Here is a 27,580-nt window from a genome sequence, read left to right as displayed (position 1 = left end):
TAAGAACTGCTACCTGACCTGCTTATTAGAAAAATAACTGTCACCCAGAGTCTAACCACATTAATGGGTCTTTTAAACAGCTAGTAATACATTTTTTTAAATGAAGTACCGTCAGTTTACATTGTTGTGTTAATTTCTGGTGTACAGCATAGTGACTCAGTTACACATGTATCTATATATCCTTTTCATATTCTTTTTCACTATAGACTATCAACATTTTTTGAGCCTCATCCTTAAAGTTTCTGGATTATAAACTATTAATCCTAAGTGTGAAGATTCAGTTTGGTATTGGTCTCACTTTGCAGAATTTAGACATATTTATTCAATAATGCCACTTCTCTTTTCCTACCTATTTTTACTACCTCCTGGTCAACAGACTAAGAAAGCAAAAGCAGAACTATTAAAACATTCAATAACTTCGCATAAAGATCTAACAACTAAAGAACTTCCCAACCAGTTTACCCAGACACATGATGTGTTACCGATCCCGTCGGGACTCCAGGCAGGCAAAACCACTTGGCAGCTGGGCTCGGGTCTTGAGCAGAGAGGCTGGCCCGGCCATGACTTCAGAAAGGTTGAGACGCACAGAAATGAGGCATTAGGCGTATGACACCCAGAGAGTTTTGTCTGTGGCCTGCTTTTTAGGTCTGACTCTGAAAACTGCCTTTAGGAGCTCTACCAAGCCCTTTGAACAATATAAGTCTTTCCCAGTTTTAACTCAATCCTAATGTTTTGTTCTTGCTGATAACTCCTTAAGAGCTGCTTTATAAAAATCATAATCTGCTTGGCTGTTCTTAGAACTAACCTCTCAGTGGTTCTGTTTTTGGAAACAATACTGCTTTCAAGTTTAAAGGCACTGGTTGGGTCAAATGAAAGCATTCTCACATGGCCTCAATATGTAGTAAGATAAATAACAGGCATGCTTCTGTATGAGAACTAAGTTATGCAAAAACACAGACTAGTATTAGAGCATAAGGAAGATAAAAGAATTCATCCTTTTAAAAGGCTGCATTATTCATTCATCCGTTCATTCAAAAAATATTGTGGAACTCTGAGGTGGAAAACCCATGGAAGACTAAAAGATGGTTTCTCTAATGATCTAATAAAGTTAATTTTGGTGACTACAGAAATATGTCTGAGATCCAGAAGGAGCTTTAAATTTGGCTTTCATCCCCAAAATAAAAATCTTACAAGATGAATTAAGAAGCTTTCTCAAGTAAGCAAAGAGAAGAGACAAGGGTACAAGGGTTTGGAAAGTAGGGAGAGTATTTAATAGGCATTTCAAGAATCCCCCATTTGATTTAGTAGTGATTTTACTCAGGTAGCAGTTGGACAGAAATTTCAGCCCCTTGATGTCTTTGGTTATAAATAAAGGGAAGTAAAGATGTCTCAAATGCGTAATTCTCTGTGGCTTGAGCTGCCAGCAAAACCACCTCTCTTGAAAAACGTGTCAGCAATTGTCCCAATTTTTACTGACCTTTTGACAAGCAAACCATCTTGTAACTCACCAGAATTTTCAGTTTTCAAAAAGAAATAACACAAGTAATTTGTTGGATAGATTTTCTTATAAACTTTAAAGATAAAGTTTATTTTGAAGGTTACCAACTGTTTGCATTAGGCTCAGGGTGTTAATATATGGGCTGTAACTTCAAGAAATCCTCTCAGTTCTTGTTCCCAGAACCCTGCAATCCTTTTCTGCTTTTGCTACCACTTACAAATATTTAGTTATTATACTCTTGGCTGTTAGTTGAATTCAGATGAGGATGAATCTTTTCTTTTTTCAATTCCTTATTTGTGAGTAGATAGAAGAGCGTTATATAAATAGCTAGATCTCTGGAATGCAGACTGTCTGTGTTAAAGGTAATAATATCCCTTAGTGCCTAAAAATAATTCAGATTACATTTTACTTAAGAAGTGGTAAGAAGACTTCAATATTTTTGAAGTCAAAAAGTTGTATTTCTACTAAGTGCGCATTGCTCAGTGTAAGCATATCCTAATCATAGTGGTAGCTATAGATAAACACAGTGATTCGTAAAGGAAAAAAAAAGGGGGAAACCTAATGTTATGGTTAATTCATCAGTGTTGAAGGATTAAAACCATCAGAAGTGTATGCCAATATGGTATGTCTTATTTCATCAGCTAATGCATAAATATAGAATTTAACTACAGGATAAAAACAATAATCTATGTGTAAGTAATCACTCTTTCTCCTTAATGCTCCACCAGGGTTCTGTCTATATTCAAGGACATTCTAAGGAAGCTCTCCCATCAAAGGGAACCCTTAAAAGGTTACTGAAGAAACCATTTGCCTCTTAATCATCTTACTGAGAGATTTCCGACAAAAGTTTTGCCAAGTTTTAAGTTATGCTGACTTCAGATATTTAATTCCTATTATTTACCAAGCTCACCTGGGTTTGTGTCTGGATAGGAAGTACCTAAAGGAAAACGTCTTTAGCTAGTTTGTGAGATAATGCAAGTTGGTTATAACACGATCTTCATTTCTGTATCTTGTTCACACATGTATACTTCCTGTGTAATGATACACAGGGAACCTGAATCCCAGTGCTAAGGCCTTTCCCCACTTCAATTTTGGATCTTAATCAAGCTTCCTCTAGGAAGCAGTCCCTAATTCCTGCATTCCTGAAGCAACGGTTCCTTTGTCTGAATTGTCAGGACAATTTATTTGGGCCATTTTTCAAAGTATCTATCCCTTTCTGCCTTTTACTTTGTATCTGTGCTTTATGTATGTGCTAAGCTGTAAAAAAAAAAAAAAAAAAATTCATGAGCTTTTCCTGTGCACTCTTACGTACCTCTGCTTCTTAGAGCAAACTACTGAACTCAATGGATGTTCATCAAATAAATAAATGTCATACAACTAATATTTACTTGGTAAAACAAAATTACTCAGTTACTGAGGTATACTTCTGATGGCTAAACAGGAAAAAAAAAAGCAATCAAAAACACATCAAAAGCTCAAAAGCACTCCAGTATATTCTCAAAATACCGAGGTAAAATCTATACTGTCTACACCATGCAAGTCCAGGTCATTCTTCAGACACAGATCCAAACTCTAAAATGATCTGCACTTACTTGTCTCCAAAGAACTTCCTCCAGAATTCAGCAGCATCTGCTTTCGTGATACGAAAATTATCTCCCTGGAACTGCCCATTGGGGAAGATTGCTTTGATTTCTGCCAGCATGTGACTGAAGATAAGGGACAGTTTTGTGAGATTCCGCCTGAAGATACAAGGGGGGAGGAAGGAAGAAAAAAGTAAATATATACGCATATAGGTTTTCATGGGAAATACATTATGAAAAAACAAAATTATGTACAAGATCAACCTTGGTCTTGGTGATTGGTCACAAACCTCAACCTCATAAAGCCCTTAAAAACAATACTCTTAAGAACTATATATATAAAGTCCTAACAGGGTTTCTATTAGTCATCCATGTACTTATTTAATATAAACATGTATAACATAAAGTAGGTAGTTTAATAGGAGAGATGGACACTAAAAAACTCACAAATATAAATGCTAAACACAAAAGACAGAGTGCCTGCTTTCTACATGGGAGGATAAGGACAGATGTGTCACTGGAGGAGAATCTAGGAGAGAAGTAGTTGTTTGACGTATGAAAGACCTGGAGTGGAGAGGAGGGAAGGGAAGGAGGCACTCTGGGCAGCAGCAACGGCAATGGGCAGAAGTGCAGAGGTATGGGGTTCCACAAGGCCAGAGCAGAGCAAAGGTGCGTGGAGGAAACAGCACAAGACAGGATGAGACAGTTCAGCTGGGACATGACCTAAGGAGGCATCCGAGCCAATGAACAAAGGTTTCAAAAAGTACACTCATCACTTCTATCTACAAATCAGAGTTTCTGATGAGAGGTTTCAGACAGAACCCAGTAGGGAGGTTTCAGGTATGTGTGTATTTTAGAATCTCCCTGGGTGATTCTGATGCAGTCCCCTCAATCAAAAGCTACCCCTATAAGGAATAAGGAGCCAAAATGGAGTTAAAAGATTTAGGGAATGACCAAATCTCTGTTTCAGAAAGAAAAAGTTATGTAGGTACGAAAAAAATGGTTTGGAATGGATGGAAATGTAGGTGTTGTCTCCATTCTAATTTTCATGGTAAGTTCTGGGGATCCCGACATGATTTAAAACATGCTTCCAAACAGGCTTCATATTTTAAAACAACAGTATCATATGCATTCCTTCTTAGCTTCTCCTAAGTTTACAACATTAATTATGTTAATCAGTCCAACACTGCTAGTGCCAGACAGTAAGGAAGCAACTGAAACATAAAATGCTTTGCCTCTTTATATTCTTGTTTATTCAGAATCACCAGAACACAGTAAGTACATATATAATATTTTTCTATTTCTAAGCTTCAGCTGCTTTTGCGCATGTGCTAAGAGGAGTAGGGGAAGGGGAAGCAATTACATTAGCACTCAGAGTAAATACAGAGGGAAAACAGAGAAAGACATCAAATCTGTAATGCATATAAAACCCATACAATGTTTCAGCAGGCCTTTGACACTGAAAGTTGTCGTTATTTTCCTCATTTTTATTCATGTACCTGTGTTTATTGACTCTCAAATAACAAGCAAAAAAACCTGTTAGGTACCAAAGAAATCATATAATATGCACCTCTCAGTAAAGTCAATGAAAAAGAAACATGTAACTTTCTACAGAATACAGAATAAATGAAGGTTCTCATGATAAAAAATGGGAGAAGTCAGAATGAGGAGAAAGCAATAAAGTATAAAATCTCAAAAAATTCACCGCTACTGGAAAACCAAAAAGTTCCCATTTCCATAACCTTTACTATCTATGAGAAGATTTATGAGAAAGAGGGGTCAGAACTCAGGCCTTATTTTAGTGTTTGAATGGCAATAATAAACAATATACAAAATTATTATGGTTACACGTTAATACTCATCATTTTCTCAGATGTGGTCACATTCCCACACAACTCAGCCTAATTCAAAGGTAAAACATCTTTAATGAGCTGAATCTTTGATCCTCTCGTTTACGTCAACACATCCTCATTTAGATGATGGGAGATACAAGAAATTCAGTCTTACGAAATGAAAAGTGAGCTGATGAACTACATCAAAGGAAAGAACTGTGGCCAATACAAACTGCAACTGACTTGAAATTTGAGTTCAAGGAAAAACAGAGTCACTTTAGAAAATCTGCAACAAATTTTACTTCTATAATTAGGCAAAAGAGTTAATTTTCCACCAAACTTCCAATTGATTCATACAAAGGAAAGAGAAAAATCAAGATGGCAGTAATTAGGGTAAACCAACTGTTCCTTATTTCTGAATTGGTTGATTTCCATCCCCTTGTTTCTTTGTTCTTTGATCATATCCAACTGCTTTTCATTTTTATTTGTTAGATCTAAAGCCTAAAGCACAATGCCAGTGATCACCCCTCTTGCATATCTGACCCACTGGCTCTGCAGGCACCAACCTTTAAAACAAATAGTGACATCTCACCGTTGTAACTTACAGTCTAGAAGCACGAGTAATCCCTAGTACCCATATAACTAATCACTGTGCAATTATACTGCATGTATAGTTACATTTTCTTATTCCTACAAGCAGATAACCACATTTTTATTTGACTTTTTGCATAAACTAAGGTAATGAAAAGATTTTTAAAGAAAATGAAATTCAAGTTCTTAAAAATATGTGAATGTAACAGTTTTATGTTACCCTATTTGTCACATATACTAGAATGTTTATATTTAGTTTATATCTAATTTATAAAAACACACACCATACACATGTAAATGATTATTTTGGAAATCCATTCTTTGAAAGACTGGTTTACAAAGGCTGCAATCCACACCAAGATATGAAAAGAACTGACAGCCAATTCTACTAGCTGATGTCATTTAAATTTATTGTCATAGCAAATAGGTTTTGTCTTTTATATGACTATGTGGGAGTTTTTTGTTTACTATATTTTGCTTTATTACACACTTTAATTCCCCTCCTGACTCTGTACTTTTGGATACCCATTTAAAAAACAAATAACCTCAAATTTTGAAAATAAAATCCAAGAATACAGTCATCTCTAATTATCCCGACATAGAGGAAAGGCAACAACCACACAACTTTATGGATGAGCTTTTTTCCCTATTAGAATATTTTTCCATACTTGGCCAATTTTCCCTTGGCCACTTGATTGCCCCTCATCATAGGACCAAAAATGATGACTGCTTAATAAAGGATCTGAAGCACCTAACTAAGAACACAGTTCTATACTAAACGTCCCTTACCCCAACACAATGAAGAAAATAAAGTTTATCTACAAAGACTCAAAAATCTTCTGAACATAACTTTAACTACATTTACAAGAAACTTTGCAATGCTTTCAATATAAGAGATACCTTATTTTGACTAGTTACCACCACTTATCTCCCATTAACCATCACAAGCTAAGCCATTTCTTAAATGTGTTTTGAGGGAGATTCTGTTTATGAGAAATAATTTTGGAGAAAAAGTATTCTGATATACTAGGTCATCAAAAAGTAGCTTCTATATGTTAATACTGGGTAAACCAGTAAAGATGTTCATGTATTAGAGGAGCCTTAAAGAAGAGGGAGGGAGAGAGGAGTAAAGACAAAGGAGAGGGGGAAGACGAAGAAAACTATCTTTTCTTTTTCTTTCTTTCTTTTTTTTTTTGAAGCATAAGAAATGTATCAGCAATGTCAAGAATAACACCTAAGAAGCAAGGTTACCTCTTTTATCTTGGATTCAATCACCTAACACGGTCTTTCTTTAAAACAGTATGAATCGGGGGAGGGTATAGCTCAGTGGTAGAGCACATGCTTAGCATGCATGAGGTACTAGGTTCAATCCCCAGTACCCCCTTTAAAATAAATAAATAAACCTAATTACCCCCTCACCCCTTCACACACACAAAACACAAAAAGGTAGTATGAGTCAATTTCTCCAAAATTCAAGTTACATTACTGCACAGAATATGCAGCTGGAAATGATGGAGCTTCACTGTTTATGAGTAAGTCTTAGTAGCTCAAGGTGTCTACAGCCAACATCATAAGGAGACTGGAGGTACACAAAACGATGTAGGATGACACAATTCTACCCTTTAAAAATTTCTCCCACAATATGGGAGAAAAAGACATGAATACATTATTATGATACAATATATAGTGGGGACAATGCATTAACTACAGCCATCTTGAGGTGATGAACTTGACAAATGATGACTAAACAAAACATCAAGATTTGATTAGTAGCTGCTTAAGTATAGAAGACACAAAGAATGTAGTCTAATTAGACCGCATATAGTCCTTGCATTTTCTCAACTCAAGAAACCATTGTGTCATAAGTCAAGGAAGGAATAAAAAGCTTTAAATGCTGAATTAGTGAAAAACTTGAAATGACACTTTATATCAGTGAGTTCCAAAGTTTGTGAGAATCTACTGTTTTTGGTAGAAGTGGAAGACCATTTTTTTTATATCTCCAAACTATTAGTAATTCAATGCTAACACTTAAAAGCTAGAACATGTGCTTCTTAATCTTTACAAGGTGAAACAAATTCAACATAAAGAGAAAGGCAGCATGTAAAACAAACGGTGGTACTTAAAATGAGACGCACGTCCAGTTAAAGAACAATTTCCATTCACTCCATTTCTGATGCAGCGCTCTCCAAGATAGGTTCAGAGTGTCACTTCACACTGTTTCTGACCTTGGGAACAGTTTGATTCCGAAAAAAGTGAGGATCCTAGGCTGATGTAAGCCTTACCTTTCATTTCCCCTTCTTGGGAACAGAGATTATTATTAAGTCTGAGAGCCTTAAGTAAAACTGGATCTTACCCATTCCCCTGCCCAAGCACTTTAAAGTTTTTAATACTCCAAATTTCAACAAAGACTCAGAGTCTACCCCATGTCATTAAGAGAAGCCAAGTGTGAGCTGAGACATTCTAACCTGAGACACAGGCAGTAGCACAAGTTTGCAAGCTGCTCCGTGTTACTCCACTGAACCGCTCACTTTAAAAGGGTTTGGCAAACTATGTCAGTCCAAAAGCTCCATGAAAATAGGTAACCAAGGAAGAGTCTTTTCTTTTGTTAAAGAACAAACCATCCACCACTAACATGGCTAGGGAGACCAAGGCATGAAACTGCGGCTGGAAAAGACGAACCCTGGGCATCCTTTGACCTCTGCAGTATACTCTATTATGTGTTGCATACAAAGGTCTATTAAGAGCGAGAGGTTGTCCTGCCAGATAAACTTGATGCTTTCAGGGTAAATAAATTTGCTTTCTAAAATAAATAGCTTTGCAGATACTAGTCAATACACATAAAACAGATAAACAAGTTTATACTGTATAGCACAGAGAACTATGTTCAATATGTTGTAGTCACCTATGGTGAAAAAGAATATGAAAACGAATATATGTATGTTCCTATATGACTGAACTATTGTGCTGTACACCAGAAATGGACACAACATTGTAAACTGACTATCCTTCAATAAAAAATAAGTAAATAGCTTTGAACGGACAATCTACAAATGCTTTACATAAACATAACCAAAACATGAAATATCCCTGTCATGGTCAAACATAATATCCACTGACAAGTTCCCAGGAAATATTCAAAAGATATTCTGCTTAATTTTTCTACTATCCTATATTAAAGAGTTTGGCCCTGAAGTTTGATAGGGCACACTGGGTTCATCTCCTTACTCTGCTGGTAGTCTTAACAAGTTACTTAACTTCTCTCTCTGAATCAGCTTCCTCATTTCTAAAAATTTTAAATAAAAATTCCTGTCTCACAGAATTGTTATGAGGAGTAAATAAGGTATGAAGGTAAGAGCCTAACACACCTATGTTTAAAAACTCTCAATAAATATAAGCTATTTATTAATTCTACCTATCACTTCTGTTTAAAAATATAAGTATCCTGATAGTCTTCTTTTCCTCATGTAATACTCTTGTCATGTAAACCAATGGCCATCTAAATAAGGTAAAAATCAATACTCTCACCTTATTAAGACCATCAATTGTCATGGTGGCCTTTTATAATCCCACAGTAAACAATGGGCGAGTATTTAATGAATCCATTTCAGTCATTTATTCTGCAAATCTCGACTGAATGGCTACTAGGCTTGGTCCAGGAAGGCACTGATGATACAAAGATGAAGATAACACAATCCTACTCTTACTGAATCTAAGGGGCTTAGGGACTGGCAAAGGGACAGAGCAACACAGCAGGAATAAAGTTGAAAGAGAATCAGCACAAAGGCAGTAATCAGTCAGACAGGGGAGTTTAGAATTTCTCGGGTGATGGATATAGTTCCGACCAGAATGTGGCCCTGCAATGGGTAGGAACAGTAAAGTAAAGGTGAATTAGGTGAGGAACTAGATAATTCCAAGGTTGAATGGGATCATTCACGTGGATTTTGAAGTTTCCTATGACTATGACAGGAGTTTGCATGGAAAAAAAGGACTACAACAAGCCGTATCTCAGTATATTTAATAAAGCTTTCCAAATAATCTTTAAAAATGTCAGCTATTTTAACTTTGCAGCAATGCCAAAGAAAGATTAACAACATCCCTTTGATGATTTCAACAAATAGTTTCATACAGAAAATTTATTATGAGAAGCTATTTTTGTATGATATGATCACTGGTACTTTCATCTTGTTCAAAAGCTTAACAATATCTACTTCAATAGAGAAAACACTTTTGTCTTTAGTATTGAATTTCTTTTGATTAAACCTAACTTGTAACAAGTATTCTTTTGTAAAGTAAATCTTAAAAATGTAGACCAGTCTATTACTTGAGAGAGAAAAGAAAAGATCTATTCCTGTATTCCTTTTTATTTAAGATAAAATACAATGAAACTTCTGTGAATTATGTGGAAAGTCATCAATAGGGTGAAAGTCATATAGAAGCAACGATAGTAAAACTTTGCTTTCTTTGTTTGACTTTGTCAGATTCTTTTTCAAAACAAAAAGAAACATTAGAAGTTCAAACTATACTTTTATGACCCTGGGTAATTTGATAAAAGAAGAGTCTTATCAACAAACTTGACCTTGAAGCAACATAGTTTTCAATAACCTAGAGTCACTTTTGTTCTTTGCAATTTCCAGCAGATCATCAAAAAAAAAAAAAATTATAGTGAAGTAGCAATCTGAATTATGTCAATTAGTATTTATTATTTCTTATGAAAATTTTAAATTATTTTTACTTGTTACATTCCCTACTCCACTGTTTTTTTTTTTTTTATCACTTTTACACTTCAAGGATAGGTTGTCTTAATTTTTACCCAGTAGAATATAGTTTAAAGTTTTCCCAAAATAATCTTTTTTTCAAGGATTTCTCCTGTCCATGGGACCACGTTACCGCTCCTCCGTTTCTCACACCCATCGGAATGGTCTGCTCTTTCCTGATCCACACCTTGGGTTAATCCATCTCTTTTTCCTCACTGGTTCAAGAGTTCCTACACCTCAGCCTGTTGAAGTTTCACTGGCACCATTTTATGTCAAAGTACTACCTTGGTATCTTTTCCACCCCCCTTCCCGGATGTCAGCTACCAGGAATTAGGGGACACATCACTTCCACCACTTCACATTACCTGCCACAGCACAAAGTTTTCTCTGAAGAGCACCACAGTCATTCTATATGCACATTGCTTTTCACCTCTATCAGAGCAAAAGTCTCTGCTGAAGAGGAGAAAGTCTTACTATAATTGTAACAGCTACTTAGACATAAAAATATTTAAAGAACTATAAATAAGAAAGAACTCCTGATCCTAAAACTGTGTTAATGAACAGAGAGATAGAGGCAGTATATAAGAATAGCTTATAGACACACTACCTTGATGAAAAGGAATTCTACCAAAAGTTATTTTAAGAGAGAATTAAAAATATGGAGTTTGACTCTAAATTAGGAAAAAAAAATTTTTTGCTCTGTGAGTTCTAAGATTTTTTTTCCTCTCCCTATCTTTTTTCCTTTGTCAATGGCAAAATACAGTAATAGTGAGCTAAAGGAAATTAATGGTATATGCTGTATGTGAAGTTTCCAGAATCTCAAGTAAATGTGGACACATTTGTCATACTTTCTAAGGAAGCATAACATAGTTTCCCATCACATTACTCGTTCCCTGGCAGTTACTTCCGCCTTTAACTCTGGAAATTTTCCCTATTGATACCTTTGTCCCAGGTCAGCCCTGCTCCCTTGAAGTAGAACAAACGGAGGACAAAATGAGCCACAGAGAAAAGAGCCAGCTCATGCCTCTGGTCCTCATACACTGACAAGAAAACTAAAATCATGACATTTATTCCATCTCTTCCTCAGGGTTAATTTAAAATTATCTTTATTCAAATGGGTGAGGCAATTATTTCTTTGCAATTAACAAGAGAGAAATGCTTTTTTGTTTATTTCTCTAAGCAGTAAGAACGACTATCTTGGAATATTTTTTCTTTCAAAATGAAAAAAAGATAAAATAACCATAGAAAAACATGGCTGTAATAGTTGTTACCAGTGCAATTTCTTTGGGCCACTTACAAACTTCTTTAACTTTCTGAATATAGCAACAATAACAGATATACTTCAAAAAAAATTTTTTTAAGGTCTAAGACTTTCTTTAACCGGCACATGCTGAACTGGAGGCAACTTACTCTGTAGCCGAGTGGTGCTGATAGGACCTTGCAGACAAGTGGTTTCCACATTTCCAATAACAAGCCTCGTTAAGGAAACACTGGGATACAGGGGAGGAAAGCAAGGGCCCTGCCCTGGCAGCACCGGGCTCTAGACACAGCTCTGCGTGCCTCATCGCTCCATGAAATGAAAAAGAGCCGAAAGCTTCTCTTATCCAAAGTTCTTTCCTCTACAACATGAGGAGACTGCGGTACGTAATTTGAGGTCCCATAACATTCTGTGGGGCTGTCATCACTTCTCTTCTGGCCAGGAGGAGATGACTAGCTAGCTCTGGCACTAAAAGGTCCGCATGCTTTACACAAAACTATGAGTCTATTTCACGACTTACAATTAATTAAGTAAAGCGTGCTATATAACATTTTCCGTTTACAGACTTTCCTCAATATACCTCGGTCTGAGATTGCAGAAATCTTAAACTCAGGATAGAAGAATCAGACATAGAAAATTGAAATTACATTAAGTATACAAATTCTTTAGTGTATTTGGAAGCCTTAATTTTTATTTTGTTCATTACCATAATAGGCATCTCTGACTTTTTTCTTTTCAACAAAGAAAAATACTTGAATAACACTGGCTCTCAAAACAAAACCACAAAGCAGCAGAAATAACAAAAAGACAATTTAAAGGCTCTGTTTTTCATGTTAATGAATAGTAAACATTAGAATACTGAAACCATATGAAAAATGTACACTACTAGAACAGCATATGCTCAATAAGAAACTTACAGTTTAAAAAGTTGATTTTATTTATTTGTTCTCGGTAAGGAAATGTGCTAATATATGTAGCAAGCACAGGCCAACATCGTATCTAATAATTTTAACTTTCACCTCAACCAAGAGTTATGAATATCCTTATTCAGGGAGCCTGTGATATTTACCACACCATGGCTGATCAATAATATGAATCAAATCCCTTTACTATTTTAGTCTGATTGCAAATGGAATAACCCTCACACCAATAAAACCATCCTTAAGACAGTGGTTTTGGCGTAGGAAAACAAACAGATCTCATCTGCCTACACCCTGAAGGCCGAATACAACAAGAATTAAAAGTTTCAGCACTAAAGCCAAATCTACCTAAGCTTGAGCTTAAACCACTTAGTAACTGAATGACTCTGGGCACTAAGTTAACCCCTCTAAGCCTTAGTTCCCTCATCTTTAAAAAATGAATTACAACAGCACTTACAGGATTTGTGCAGGATTACAGGTGGCCAAAAACTCTTTGCCACTCTTTCCACCATGGAGTAGAGTCTATTTCCCCTCCCCTTGTACCTAGGCTGGCCTAAGCCTTGCTCTGATCAACACAATGTGGCAGAAATTACACTGTGTAAATTTTGAGGCTAGGCCCTAAGAGATTTGCAGTGTCTGCCTTTGCACCTTGGAACTTAGTGGTCATGGTATGAGGAAACCCAAGCAGTCATGCAGAAAGGCCCCAGTGAGTCCCCAGCTGCAAGGCACCAACAAATGCTGGGCATGTGAGTGAGGCCACTGGACTTTCCAGCTGAACCAACATCCCAGCCAACACCACATAAAATAGAAGCTGACCCAGAAAATCAGAGCAAAAAGTAATTGTTGTTGTTTGAACTAAGCTACTAAGTTTTACGGCAGTCTGATACCCAGCAGTAAATTAACTGGCTTAGGAAATGGACACAAAGCAAGCATGTGTTAAATTTTAATCATTATTACTAGTATTAGTTGCACCACCAACTTACTATTATTATCATTATTCATTATCATCATCAAGAGTAGCAGTTGAAAGGCTAGGACCCTCTTCTCTCTGTCAATATGAGTAAGTAAACGACTATGGATAAAGGATCAAACACACTACTTAGAAGTTGTATTCCTACCTCACAAAGTATTTTTACACTGGAAACTTAAAATTTAATCCTCTGTATTTTCTCTGATACTAAAACAAACTAAACAAAAGAGGTTTTTAGAAGAAATCTGGACTATACTAAATGAAAAGTAGCCTACTCACATTTGGATCAGAAGGAATTTAATTTCTAAAACATTTATTTAGATAACCGCACAATGAACTGAACTGTGAAAATATCATTAGGCTAATCCGCCGATTTATACTGACAAAGGACTTAATTTCTACCAGTCTTAAATGCTCACTCAAAGGTAAAGAATCCCCTTTATGTTATATGTACATAGAATGTAAGCAAAGGCCTGAAATATTTATAGGCTGTATAGCAGTTTTTTAATTGAGCTGCCATGTAAATCACATTTTCTAAATACGATTTCACACAACTAGACTTGACATATGTCTAGATAAGAAGTCATCTTGGATTTTGGCTTGTCTAGTCCTAGTCACTGGCATCTCTGTTTAAAAGTCAAGCACTGTTAATAATCTTTTACTTATCAACACTAAAGTATACACACTGGTTTTTTTTTAAAGCATAATTCTTCAGGTCTTCAGCTGTACCTAAACAATCACTATAGTAATCTTGAGAAGACATTTAAAGATACTGCTAAGATTATTGTACATGTCTACCCATATGAATAACTCAAATTTAGTGAAATAGTTATCCAATAGATATATTGCTATCCCTAAGACTTGTAGGATTTATTTTATATACTAAGCACAAGAATCAATCATTATTCCTCTCCTGGTGATACCTATCACTTAAAACTTAATAGAAATAAAAGAACTCAAATTAAAAAATTTTTTTTAATATTTGAGTTAAATATAAGAATGATGGAAGAAGGATCATGTATTAACTTATGAAAATTTTATTTCCTGCTTAATTATTCATGCTTAATTATTCATGCTTAATCAAGTATTTCTTAAGGAATCAAATGCTAAGAGGGAAAGAAAAAAGCTACAAATAATCCACAAAGATTAGGCTGTAAAAGCAGCACCAGCTGATCTTCTTATTTTCCAGCATATCTTAGGATGCAGCTCACTGCTTCTCTAAAGTCTAGCTTGTTAGCACAGAAGTCAGTTCTGTTTTTCAGAATAACTTTATATGCACAGAAATTCTGATCTACATATATGGAATTCCAGTGACTTTAAACAAAGTTTATTCACTCAGTAAATAATGTTTGAGGCTCTGTTATGATCTGCCAGTATACTCGGCAATGAGGACAGTAAGATGAAAACCAGCCATCCCTGCCCTCCAAGAGTTTATCACCTCAGTGAGTAATTACATATAAAAACGCACAACTACAATACAGTGTACTCATACAAATGAAGTACATTCAAGGTGCTTCAGCGACACAAGAGCTCAAGGAAACATGTGCTCAACTCTGGGCCTCCCAAATGGGGTGAAGAGAGGCAGAGAAAGGCAGCAGAAGAAGCTGCCAGGTAAAAGCAGCAAGCCTGGTAGATGAAGGCATATGCGTGTAGATCAGTCTGGCACTACGACAGCCCACAGGGTCAGAAGTGCGGTATACTCAGGAATGAGACCGCTAGGGCAGCAAGGACCCGCTGCAGATAGTAAATCCTCTCTCCAGGCAGGCCTGCCCATTGTACCAGCACGGCCCCGCCATCCACCCAGGCTGCTCAAGGATGCAGAGGCTCACATAGCCAACCTTGATTCCATCCAGGGGGAGTTTGAAAAAGAAAACCACTTTCAATAAAATGAATCACAAGGCATAATTTAATAAGTAGAAATTCTTAGATCTTTATCCAAATTAAAAAGCTTTCATTGAAGAGTTCTCTGTTGTAAGACAATAATTGAATTTTGAGGGTTTCTTCCCTGTGTCCTTGATGAAAAATAATCTAGATTTAACAAATTGAGAAAACAAGCAAAAGAAAACAATAGCACTCAGAGAGGAATGCTCCAGGAGCCTGAGTCTCAGAAGCAGATGTTCCACTCTGGCAGACTCCCAGCCCCTGGTGTATTACCATTTGAAACACACTCAGAGATTGCATTGCAAATGCACATCTGAAAAGATGTGTTTCCATTTCCAAATACCACAGTAATTCCCTCACTTCCAGAAATGAGTCACCAGATAAATATTTAGCACAGTAAAGACATATATCCTTTTTCCATGATCTAAAGTAGAACAACACTGAGCTGACTAACCCCAACCCCAAACACAACATCACCAATAATCCATCCAATACCATCCCACCAGGTGACATTCTCAGAGTTAATTCTCTGGGTAGGGAGACTCTGCCAAAGCTCTCAAGAATAAGACCCATTTGGTTCCACTGAAAGCACTGCAACCTACTGTTTAAAAATGGACTGTAGTTAAGCAACACATTTTTCCATTAAGTTTTATGGTGCTTGATGTATTTTCTGTGTCAAAATCTGTCACAAAAATCTGTTTCTCAGAAATCTGTTTGGTACTACACACATGTGAATGTGGTACCGCATGGAGATATCTGCCAATAGCGATACAGAGCCCAGCATTTGGTTTCTGACCAGTAACAATTTCTGGTATATTGGTTGGTGGATTTAATTTGGATCCTATTAATATCTATGATTAATCACAGTTTTCCCCATAATACACCTATAATACATATACCACAGGGAACACTGAAGTATATCTTCATTGTGAATAGCATTTTCATAGTCAAGTATAAAGAAAGATGAAACAAGAAGAATGAATGAATGATAATAGTGAGTCTTACCTTCGGTTTGGTATTCAAGATCCAGGGCAGAGAACAAAAATATCTAACAATCTTGCTCAAAATCTGGTCTTTGGGCCAGCAGCTTAAACATCACTTCACAGATTGTGGAAATGCAGACTCTCAGGCCTCACCCTAATCTGCTGACTCAGAATCTGCACTGTGAGAAGCCCCCCCACCTCCCCCTAAGTGATTCATGTGCAAGTTTAATACCTGAAAAGCACTGGGTTAGCAGGAACCTCAAAAGATATTTTATTTTTCATTGTTCTGCCTCTAGGTAAAACTGCATCTAAAGCAAACTCAAGATCTAAATACCTTTATTAAGATTTGTAAAAGAGAACCCATTCTGCTTCCCCAAGCCACATATCTATCAGTCCCTCTCATGACACTGCCAATATGCTGGGAGTCACGGTCATCATTACTGGGCTGGAACATCATTGTTTTAGAGTGATTTAGCTTCTCATCTGGGACAGACCTCAAGGTTAAGCACTGATGGGACTTTCATTTCTCACCCCTCTTGCTCAATAATCCTAAAGAACTCGCCCCTCGTCCTTGATGGCCCCATCCTGGGACAGCCTGTACTTTTCACATTTGTAAATATCACCATCAGACTGATAATAACCTCATCACCACACCCCAGTCCACCTCCCACATCTCTGCCCTGGGAGAGGAACTCAGTTCTTCTGATTGGTTAACACAATGTCAGAGGTCAGGGAGTGGGCTTTCTTCCTCTCATTACAGGAAACAGAAGACAACCACACACATCACTAGCTCAGTGTACGTGTGGCTCACCTATGCCTAATTTTTTAAAAGTAGCAAATTAGTTCTCCCTTCAGTAATCTCCCTCTACCACCATTAACCTTTGAGATCTCTAAATGCAAGCAATTCATCTGCTAGGTTTGGTTCTATCTCCTTAAGAAGAGCAAGGGGGAAAAAAAAGGCCTGCCAGCTGAGAAATAAAAAATATCTTCTCCAAATGCCACTAAGGTGCTTTTTCCACCTAGAACTGAGTCTTGTCACTGGCTCTATATTTCCTTGTAAATTAATAATTAAAGAGCAATCAGGGCCTGTCTGCCTACCCACCAGCATAAATATCCTTGGAAAATGTCAATCAAGGCTGGCTGACTAATTCTATCATGAGACCCTCAAATCAGAAAAAGATCTTGGCACTGCCTGTGGTGGAGTGATGAACGCAACACCATGGGCTGGAACGAGGCCAGGGAGTGCAGGAGTTTGAAAGGAGCAGCTGTGGAAGCCTCGGGATGATGCTGCCCCATTCTGGCACCTGAGAGAGGAAAGTGAAAGGCAGGGAGAGGCTCTCTGCAGAGCGTGTAAGCACACCCAGCACCTCTGAGAGGCCAGCCTGCAGTAGTAAATCGAAGTAGTTAATTGCTCAAATTAACGAAGGGGCTCTGAAAAACTGATGCTGCTAGCCTTTTCAAGATGAAGGGACTGATGATGGAAGGTTTATAGAATAAACCACTGGTTTCCAGATGCTTTTCTTTAAAAGAATACATCTTCAAATATTTAACTTGAAATGCTTAACACTTAAGAACAAAAACAGGGGAAACTAACAGAGGATTACTACTTATTTTACCAAAAGGGCATTAATGCCAAACCTATCTCTGACACTAAATAACATTTTCACACCACAAGAGCAAGAGGCACACAATTTCAGAACAAAAAGGGTATTTCTTTAAATTGAATAAATGTAACTTCCTAAGAGACTCCTCAAATCCCTGCTGTAACTTCCAGTCCCAGGCCACACGTAAGTCTGAGGAAGTCCTGACAGGGACAGTTCAGATAATCGTGCAGAGTCTACAAGACTCACCCTGCAGTACCCCCTTGTGCCTCTAATCACAATGAACTGAGCCAGGAACACACTAGAAGCTTTGAAAAAGAAATGAAACAAAAAGTGAAAAAAAGAATTCTCACAAAAATGAATTAAATACAGCCTGCTAATAAGTAACACAGATAGCTATAAAACATTGACCAAGGAAATTAAAGAAGACTTAAAAAAATGGAAAGATATCCCATGCTCCTGGATTGGAAGGATCAATACTGTTAAAATGGTCACACTGCCCAAGGCAATTACAGATTTAATGCAATCCCTATCAAATTACCCAGGACATATTTCACAGAACTAGAACAAATCATAATATAATTTATATGGAATCACAAAAGACCTAGAATTGCCAAAGCATTACTGAAGAAAAAGAAAGGCTGGAGGAATAACTCTCTCAGACTTCAGACAATACTATAGAGCTACAGTCATCAAGACAGCATGGTATTGGTACAAAAACAGACATAGGGACCAATGGAACAGAATAGAGCCCAGAAATGAACCCACAAACTTTTGGTCAACTAATACTCAACAAAGGAGGCAAGAACATACACTGGAATAAAGACAGTCTCTTCAGCAAATGGTGTTGGGAAAACTGGGCAGCAGCATGTAAAGCAATGAAGCTAGAACACTACCTAAAACCATACACAAAAACAAACTCAAAATGGATCAAACACTTAAACATAAGACAAGATAAAATAAACCTCCTAGAAGAAATTATAGGCCAAACATTATCTGACATACATCTCAAAAATGTTCTCCTAGGGCAGTCTACGCAAGCAAGAAATAAAAGCAAGAATAAACAAATGGGACCTGATGAAACTTACAAGCTTCTGCACAGCAAAGGAAACCATAAGCAAAACAAAAAGAAAACCTATGAAATGGGGGAAAATTTTTGCAAAAGGTGAAACTGACAAAAGCTTGATCTCCAGAATATATAAGCAGCTCACATGACTTAAGAAAAAAACCAAACAACCCAATCCAAAAAATGGGCAGAAGACCTAAACAAGTAATTCTCCAAGGAAGACACACAAATGATCAATAGGCACATGAAAAAATACTCAATATCACTAATTATCAGAGACAGAGACATGCAAATTAAAACTACAATGAAGTATCACCTCACACCAGTCAGAACAGCCATCATTCAAAAGTCCACAAATGACAAATGCTGGAGAGGCTATGGAGAAAAGGGAACCCTCCTATACTGCTGGTGGGAATGCAGTTTGGTGCAGCCACTGTGGAAAACAGTATGGAGATTCCTCAAAAGACTAGGAATAGACTTACCATATGACCCAGGAATCCCACTCCTGGGCATATAACCAGAAGGAACCCTAATTCAAAATGACACCTGCACCCCAATGTTCATAGCAGCACTATTTACAATAGCCAAGACATGGAAACAGCCTAAATGTCCATCAACAGATTACTGGACAAAGATGTTGTATATTTGTACAATGGAATACTATTCAGCCATAAAACATGACAACGTAACGCCATTTGCAGCAACATGGATGTACCTGGAGAGTATCATTCTAAGTGAAGTAAGGCAGAAAGAGAAATACCACATGAGATCGCTCATATGTGGAATCTAAAAAAAGAAAGAAAAAGAAAAAGAGAAATGAACATAAATACAAAACAGAAACAGACTCACAGACATACAGTACAAACTTGTGGTTGCCAGGGCGTGGGGAGTGGGAAGGGACAGACTGGGATTTCAAAATCTGTAGATACTGACAGGTATATATAGAATAGATAAACAAATGTATACAAATAGATAAACAAATGTGTGTACAGCACAGGGAAATGTATACAAGATCTTGTGGGAGCTCATGGTGAAAAAGTATGTGACAATGAATATATGTATGTTTGTGTATAACTGAAAAATTGTGCTCTACACTGGAAATTGACACAACATTGTAAACTGACTATAACTCAATAAAATAGAATTTAAAAAAAATAGCCCGCTAATAAGTGGGTATTATTCACCTATGAGATATTAGCTCATTTTTTTTCCAACTCTGGAAATGATTTGCAAATACAGATTATACATGGGAAAAGACCATGAGGAAAAAGAATGGACTATTAAAATATACACAGCCAGCACTAAAAATAAGACCCATGTAATTCATTTGATCCAAATGAAAGTTTAACACAAAATATAAAGATTCTTTGGACATGAAAGTTGAAGTGATCAAATTATTTGGAGAGTAAAATCAAATATTTTCTATTAAATGTCATGACAACTGTTACCACATTAAATTGATGACTTTTCTTCCCCGGGTCTTATGTGGATTATACTACTACTAAAAGTCATCCCTACTTACTAAAAACTCCAAATAGATTTCTGCATATCCCAATATTCCTTGTGAAAATGACATGATCAGAAATTAACTTTATTAGGTAGTTTTTTTCCACCTGAGTTAGCAGTCATCACAAAACCTTACCTATGTTACATTTTTTTAGGATGTTTTAAAATAATCACAGATACATAGAGATGAAGGCACCTTAGAAATCACATAATTATTTCTACCTTCACAGTTATAGAAATGGAACCACAACTTTAAAAGGCTGTAACAGGTCCAATGTCACAGACCAATTAGGGGCTAAAACTGTATCCTTGAACTCCTAATTATACTGAAACCACACATACATTTTGCCCCCAGTATAAACAGGCAATACTTTCTTGTGAGCTAACCAATTAATCAACCATAATTCATTTTCATTTTTAAATGACCAAATAAGTTAATACATATAAATATGCTAAAGTATGCTGAAAATACATACATATACTCTACTAACAGTAAACAGAATACATGCATACCTTATGACCCTGCAATTTCACTCTAAGGTATACATCTCCATTGGAAATGCATGCATATGTGCACCAAAAGACATGTTCTAGAACCTTCACCACAACACTACTCAAGCCAAAACTACTCAAATATCCATCCAGAGCAGAAGGGATAAAACGTGAAACAGTCATAAAATGGAACACTAAACAGTAATGAAAATGAACAAACTTCAATGACATGTAGTAGTAAGGATGACTTTCAATCATAATGTTGAGCAAAGGAAATCACACTCAGAAGTATATACCATAAGATTTCACTTCTTAGGTAATACCTACTTAGTCAGATTATATGTGGCTATGTTACCATTTAAGGGTTACAGACATCCATAAATATGTAAATAGATGTGTGTTGAGTGTGTATGCAAAATATATATATTTACATATTCCCCTTCTTCCCCCCATTCTCTGGGTAAAGAAGGAGAGACTTCTGCTCTTTTCTTCACATTCACTCCTTGAAATACAAGTTTCTAACCTCAAGAGAGTAACCTCCCCCTACTGGCTACTTTTCAGTCCAAGCTTACCCCCCTGTAAAAAACAAGAAAACAGGTCCAAAACGGAGTTGCTGATGCTAAATTGTATGCCACCAAACTGAGACTTCATTATAGTTTCAGCACTCCCAGAAATGGAATCTGAAATCAGTCAATCAGGAGTCACCTGATCGGCACTAGTCAAGTCATCTCCCTGATGGACCCCTACAGGAAAGGAAAGTAACCTTGAAATAACCAACCCACTTTTTTGGGCTAGTGTAACTGCCATGTTTCCACTCTCTTCTGCCTAAAGAAGTCCTTCTGTCTGCACAGCTCCTTGGAGAGCCTTTCTTTCTGCTAGATTGGATGCTGCCAGATTTGAATTGATTTTTGCTCAAATAAACTCTTGATATTTTTAGTATGCCTCAGGTTGCCTTTTAACACCCCTAAAGCTAAACGTGGAACCGCCAGAGTCTGTGAATTAAGGATGATATAAGAGAAAGTGGTCTCATCATTTTTTTCAGCCTGCCATTGTGGATATTACTTCTGCTTGTTTTTAATAAATCTTCCTTCCACTGAAAAAATCCAATCACCAACTTCACATAACAAAGTCAGGATTTCAATAAAAATTCAGTTTTCCCAAAAGTACTTTTGAAGTTCTGACCTAAACATGCAAAACAATGTAGGTAAAACTGGGCCTAATTTAAGCTTCTGACTTATAAATTCAGACATCGGGGCAACTTGATTTTTTTTGGTGTGAATCCTTCCTCAGGCATCCCCTAACTGTGCACACTGAAGCAGAAAGTAGAGTGGAGAATGGAAGAAGGCCCTTTCCTTCTCATTAACCTATGCAAGCTAGAGTGAGGCGGTTGTTCCCCGGCCTCCGCTGCACCCAGTGCGATGGTTACAGCACGGCAAGGGTTGGTTACTGCTCTGTGCTCTGGTACCAGCTGAAGAGCTGGTCCAGTCCACCTGCCTCATTTGGGTCACCCCAAAACATAAGGTGAAACCATCATTAGAAGCAGTCACACATTTAGTTTTTCAAGGAGACAAACAGGTGCAGAATAATCTTAGGAAAGTATTAAACATTTCTCTTTCAAAAATGTTAGTTGAAAATTGCTGTACTGAACAAAGAGATGTAAAGCGCTGGTTAATTTTTTAAGTGGAGTTTTAAAAATACACAGACATTCCATGGCACTGCTTGAAGTCTGTCCATGTGAACTTATTACCTGTTCTAAAGTTATAACATATTAAAAAATAAAAAAAGTAAAATCCCATCAGCTGTTATTTGCTGTCTCTAAAACAAGACAGAAACACAGGGAGTTCAACAATGATTTCTTTCCTTCAAAGTTTCACTAAAGGATGACTAAATTTAACCCAATCCAGAGATGTGAAACATTGCTGTGTTAAATTATGAACACTCAGAAAACAAGGCGTTAGGCACAACCTTCAGACCTCCTGTTGCAAGTCATTAACTAAAACATTTGACCCTACAGACCACAGTAAAAATAGAAATGTTATCACAAATCATACTGTTTGGGGGTTAAGAGCTGGCTGAATGGGGACTTAAGTCTGTTCCCCCCCCCATCTGTAGTCAGAACCAGATGTTAGATATTGAGGTCAGGGGTGGGGAAGGAAACTTCCTCTTTTAAAACCCAAGAACTGCCCTGTTTTCCCCCACTTACTGCTTATTTTGACTGACATGGGTTTATGCAAACATACAAGGTTTCAAATGAAAAGCTGCAGCCTAGATGTCAAAATCTCCTGTTACTGAATGTGGGGGTGGAGGGAGGTCAGGAATTTAAAGAGGTTTTTATGGTTTGGTTTCATTTTGTTTTGTTTGGGGGATGACAGGGCATCACAGAGAAAGCCAAAAACTGACTTAAGTTGGACTCCTCAAAAGAGCACCACACAGTGGTACACAGCAGCAAGGAAGTACCCAGTTCCTTAAACAAAAAATTACATACATACATACAAATTACATCCATACAGGTCAATACTTCTAAAAAGAAGAAATGGTGAAAGGTAAAATGAGGTCTCCAGGGTGATAATTTGTTGCTAATTTGTCAAGATCTAATCAACAACATGTCTAGATGGAAAAAGGGAATGTATAAGAATGACCAGAGTGATAAAGATGGAAATACATAGGAAAAAATGGCTGTGGGAGAAAAAAAAAAACAAAAAAACATGGTAAATAATGAGGAAGAACAAAGAAAAACAAGTTCCCCCAACTGAGAGAATGAAAAAAAGGAAAAACACCAAGAAGGAATTAACAAAATAAAGAGTAGGGAAAAGCAAACAAGGATTTAACGTAGAAGTTATAAAAGAGAACATTTACGCATGAAAAAGCTACATTTTGGCAGTCATTACGTTTTCATTAACTACATATAATAGGCATAATTAGTACACATTGGTTAAACAGATGAAGCAATAGTTACAACACTAAGTTTTAGTGTCATATATATATATATATACACACACACACAGACTAGTCCCATCCACAAGTAAAACACTTCAATAAGCAAAAATAAAAAGGCATTTCAACATTTGATCAGAAATAATATTTGTCCAATGTTACCTCTGGGTGGTAAGATTACATACATGTGATTTTATTCTACTGTTTATACTCATACTACCAAATTTTCTATAAGGAGTATGTATTCACCCTATAATCCAAAGAAGAATAAAACCCAGTGTTAAACACTCAGTTTTGAGGTCTGAGTGGGACACCACACGAAAGAATGCTCTCCTAGCACATCATAGGCCTTGAATTGGTGGCTACACCAATCTCCCCTCCCCCAACCAACTTGGAATCAGGTGTGTATAGTCTTAAAGCTGCCGTCATGACTGAGAAACCTCCTCCAGGGAAGTCCTTCACCAATCTCCAAAATCAACATCCACATTTTAAAAGAAAAGAACAAGTCTACTATATTGAAATATTTCGGAGTTTCAATCTGTCAGGTACTGTACCCATTTTTGCTTCAGATCAATTATTGTTTTAAAAGGATGTCCGCAAAGACCTTATTTCTGAAGAAGGTAGGAATAAAACAGCCCTCCGTTATAAAAGAGCAAGATTTTAACAAATAATCAGAGGAATTCTATTCAAATGTCCTTTTTTGTTTTCAAAGGATATCTACCTTGCACCTTTGGACCATTAACAGTCTATGAAGAATAAACAAGTTGTAACCCACCAACAAATATTTACCGAATAAATTATGAAGCAGCTACAAATTCCTCTCAAGCCTGTACTGCATGTACTTTTGCAACGTGACCGCTCCCTTCCATCAAGAAGTGGAATCTCTTGCTCCGCCCCGTTAATCAAGGCTTGGTCATGTGACTCGCTTAGGCCAATGAGCCACAGGCCTATGAGCGCCTTGCCTCATTGGGCCCTTCTCTTGCAGCTGGAAGCAATTATGCAATCATCTAATCATGCCCAGGCTATCCTTTTTGAGGACACAGCCATCAAGCTGAGGCCCCAGACACACGAAGTGGGGCTATCCTAGGCTATCCAGCCTCAGCTGAGCAGCCCATACCACAGGAACCACCAGCCAAACCTAAGACGCATGAGAAATAATAACCAATCATTCCTGTAAGCCACTAGGTTCTCTATGCAACAAAATCAATCTGATATAGACACTAAGTACTAAACATTAAATACCACCTATAAAGCACCCAGCATAGTACCTGGCATCTGTGATCACTTTATAAATGTTACCATTGAATTCTTTATTTCAAGTCCTTCCAAGAATACAAAAAAGTATGGTCATCTTCAGAAAATCTGAGGCTTCTTAAAATGCTGAGGACTGGGCTCCACCTCCAGAGTTTCTGATTCAGTGACTGCGGCAGAGCCTGAGAATCTGCCTCTCCAGCAGGTTTCCCAGGAGCTGCTGCTGCGGCTGATACTGCAGGTTGGCAGATCCCATTTTGCAAAACACCACCCTAAGAGTTTACAGTCTCCATCATTCATCCAGCAAATAACTTCTTAAACACACCCTAGGTTCACAAAGGTGCTAGCCTGAAGACTACGGAAAGACAACCTGTGTAGTAGTAAGACACGTTCAGGTGCTGAGGGGGCCAGAGACGCGCCTAGGGACAGGCTTGTGTGTGCGTTTGGGAGGTAACAGATGTGGGCTGGAGAGCAGCGGTCAGCTTACACCCGCCTCTGCCCGAAGAGCACCAAAAGCACGCTTTTCTCAAATACCCGAGACCCTATGTTTGGCCTACAGTATTTTTTCAATATTTCTTTTTCCCTTCTGTGACATTCTGAAAATTTTATTTCTAAACCATTGGTCTAATCTGTACTTTGCTATCAATGCTATTGATAAAGTATGCTTTGTAATGTATATTGTTGTTGTAACTCCAACCACATAGGCCTGTGCAACCTTCTCCCAGACAATGACCCATGTTATAAACACAAGCACTTACGGCTCCTGCTATAGAAATGGCATGGCGTTAACTCATCTTAATGCATTTTCAGCTGAATTATCTTTGCCTAATGTGCTTTCAGATACTGAGCATGAGTTCTAGAACACACAAATGTGTCTGATTCCTAGCTCTTCACTTCTCTTATGTTATAACTGAGGTAATGACTGAATCTCAGCTATGAACTCACACATTTCCAGTGTTAAAAGAGAGAAAATATTTGTCATTTTCTGGACTAAGCAGCCAAGGAACATGATTGTATGGGTACTTCTGACATACCAAAATAAAAGTATGGGATGTCCTAATAAAAACATTTGACTGTTAAGTCCAAAGATCAGAATTCTGGTTCTCTTTTGTGGATCTTGGACAAATCACTTAATCTCTTTGGTTTGAGTCACTCATTCCTCATCTTAAAAAAAAAAAAAGGGCGGGGGAGTTGGTGATCAGTGGTTCTCAACCTGCCTTTGTTTTACAATCACTTGGCTGTTTTATAAAATCTCATGCTCAGACAATACCCTAGGAACAATTAAACCAGAACTTTTGGGGGCAGGCCCAAGATATCAGAGTTGCTTGGGGTTCCCCAAGTGATACCAATGTGCAGCCAAGGATGAAAACCACTGAGCTTGTAACACTCGGTGGTTCCCAAGAAGGGCCGCACAGCAGAACCAGCTGAAAAGCTGGTGCAGCCTCCCACGGCCAGGGCCCACTCCAGCCCAAGTCAGTCAGAGCCTCACAGGGCATCAGGCACCGGTGAAGCTCTCCTGGTGATTCTGATGGATCATGGCTATGAACCACTGTCAAGACTCACAAGTTTAATTTACAGAAAAATTAACTTCAAAATTCTTTAATTGGCAAGCTCTTATCTGGTTACAACAGGCATGCTGATAAAAACCTGGAATTATATACAAATTTCTAGGAAAAGAAAATACACAGAAAACCACTGACCCCAATCCAAAAGTGTGAGCCAAGTAACATCCCAAGGACACCTGCTGATAATTCTGAAACAAATCCCCGATGTGATCTGACCTACTGGGAAATTTCAATTATAGCATACTGACCACACAGACAGACAGAGCCCAAGTGTAAAGACATATAATTTGGGTTTTAGAGAACTACTGCACAACTCAACAACCAAAAAACAAACTGTCAAACTCAAATGCATACTTTAAGAAAGAATAATGTTGACTGACCTGGCTTATTCAAGTACCTGAAGAGAAAGAGAGTATCCTACTTCAGCAGGTTTAAAAAAAAAATCCTGGGAAGAGATTTAAAACACTCAGACTTCTTAAATGTGTGACTAATGAGTTTTTAGGAAAAAAAAAAAAAAACTTTTAAAATCACTCATGACTTGAGCAGGTCAAAAGCCAAATTTTAGACAGGATTTACCCTCTCTCTGGCACTGACAGACTGGCTTATTAATAAAAGTAATCTTTAAAAAAACCCAGGAAAATAACATAAAAAGCAGCAACAGCCATTATTAACACATAAATGGCCTATAACTTTAATAGCTTCCAAAGCCCAGGTGTAGGAGACGAAACAATACTTAATCACTGTGTTGAATATCGTACTTATAAAAGTGGAAAAAGGCAGTATTTTTAATGAGAAATCATATTTTTTTAAGATTTCAATGTAGTATAGACTATTTAAAATGTCTAGCTACTTACAGGATAATGAACTCAAAGGGTACAGTGAGTAAATCCTCTAACAA

General features: G+C 37.3%; 1 protein-coding gene across 6 annotated transcripts in view; it reads right to left on the bottom strand.

Annotated features, from left to right (window-relative positions):
* Positions 1-27,580, bottom strand: part of CBLB (Cbl proto-oncogene B) — a 259,798-nt gene that overhangs the window by 102,571 nt on the left and 129,647 nt on the right. For all 6 annotated transcript variants that reach the window (XR_010384605.1, XM_064495746.1, XM_064495759.1 and 3 more), the window contains exon 4: positions 3,091-3,237. Coding sequence is in view for 5 of the 6 variants with exons in the window: in XM_064495746.1 (XP_064351816.1) it covers positions 3,091-3,237 (147 nt within the window). In the remaining variant the exon portion in view is untranslated. The remainder of the gene's footprint in view (positions 1-3,090; positions 3,238-27,580) is intronic.

Source organism: Camelus dromedarius, chromosome 2, assembly GCF_036321535.1.
Source record: "Camelus dromedarius isolate mCamDro1 chromosome 2, mCamDro1.pat, whole genome shotgun sequence".
Classification (NCBI taxonomy): Eukaryota; Metazoa; Chordata; class Mammalia; order Artiodactyla; family Camelidae; genus Camelus; species Camelus dromedarius.
This window is presented reverse-complemented; position numbering and strand designations above follow the sequence as displayed.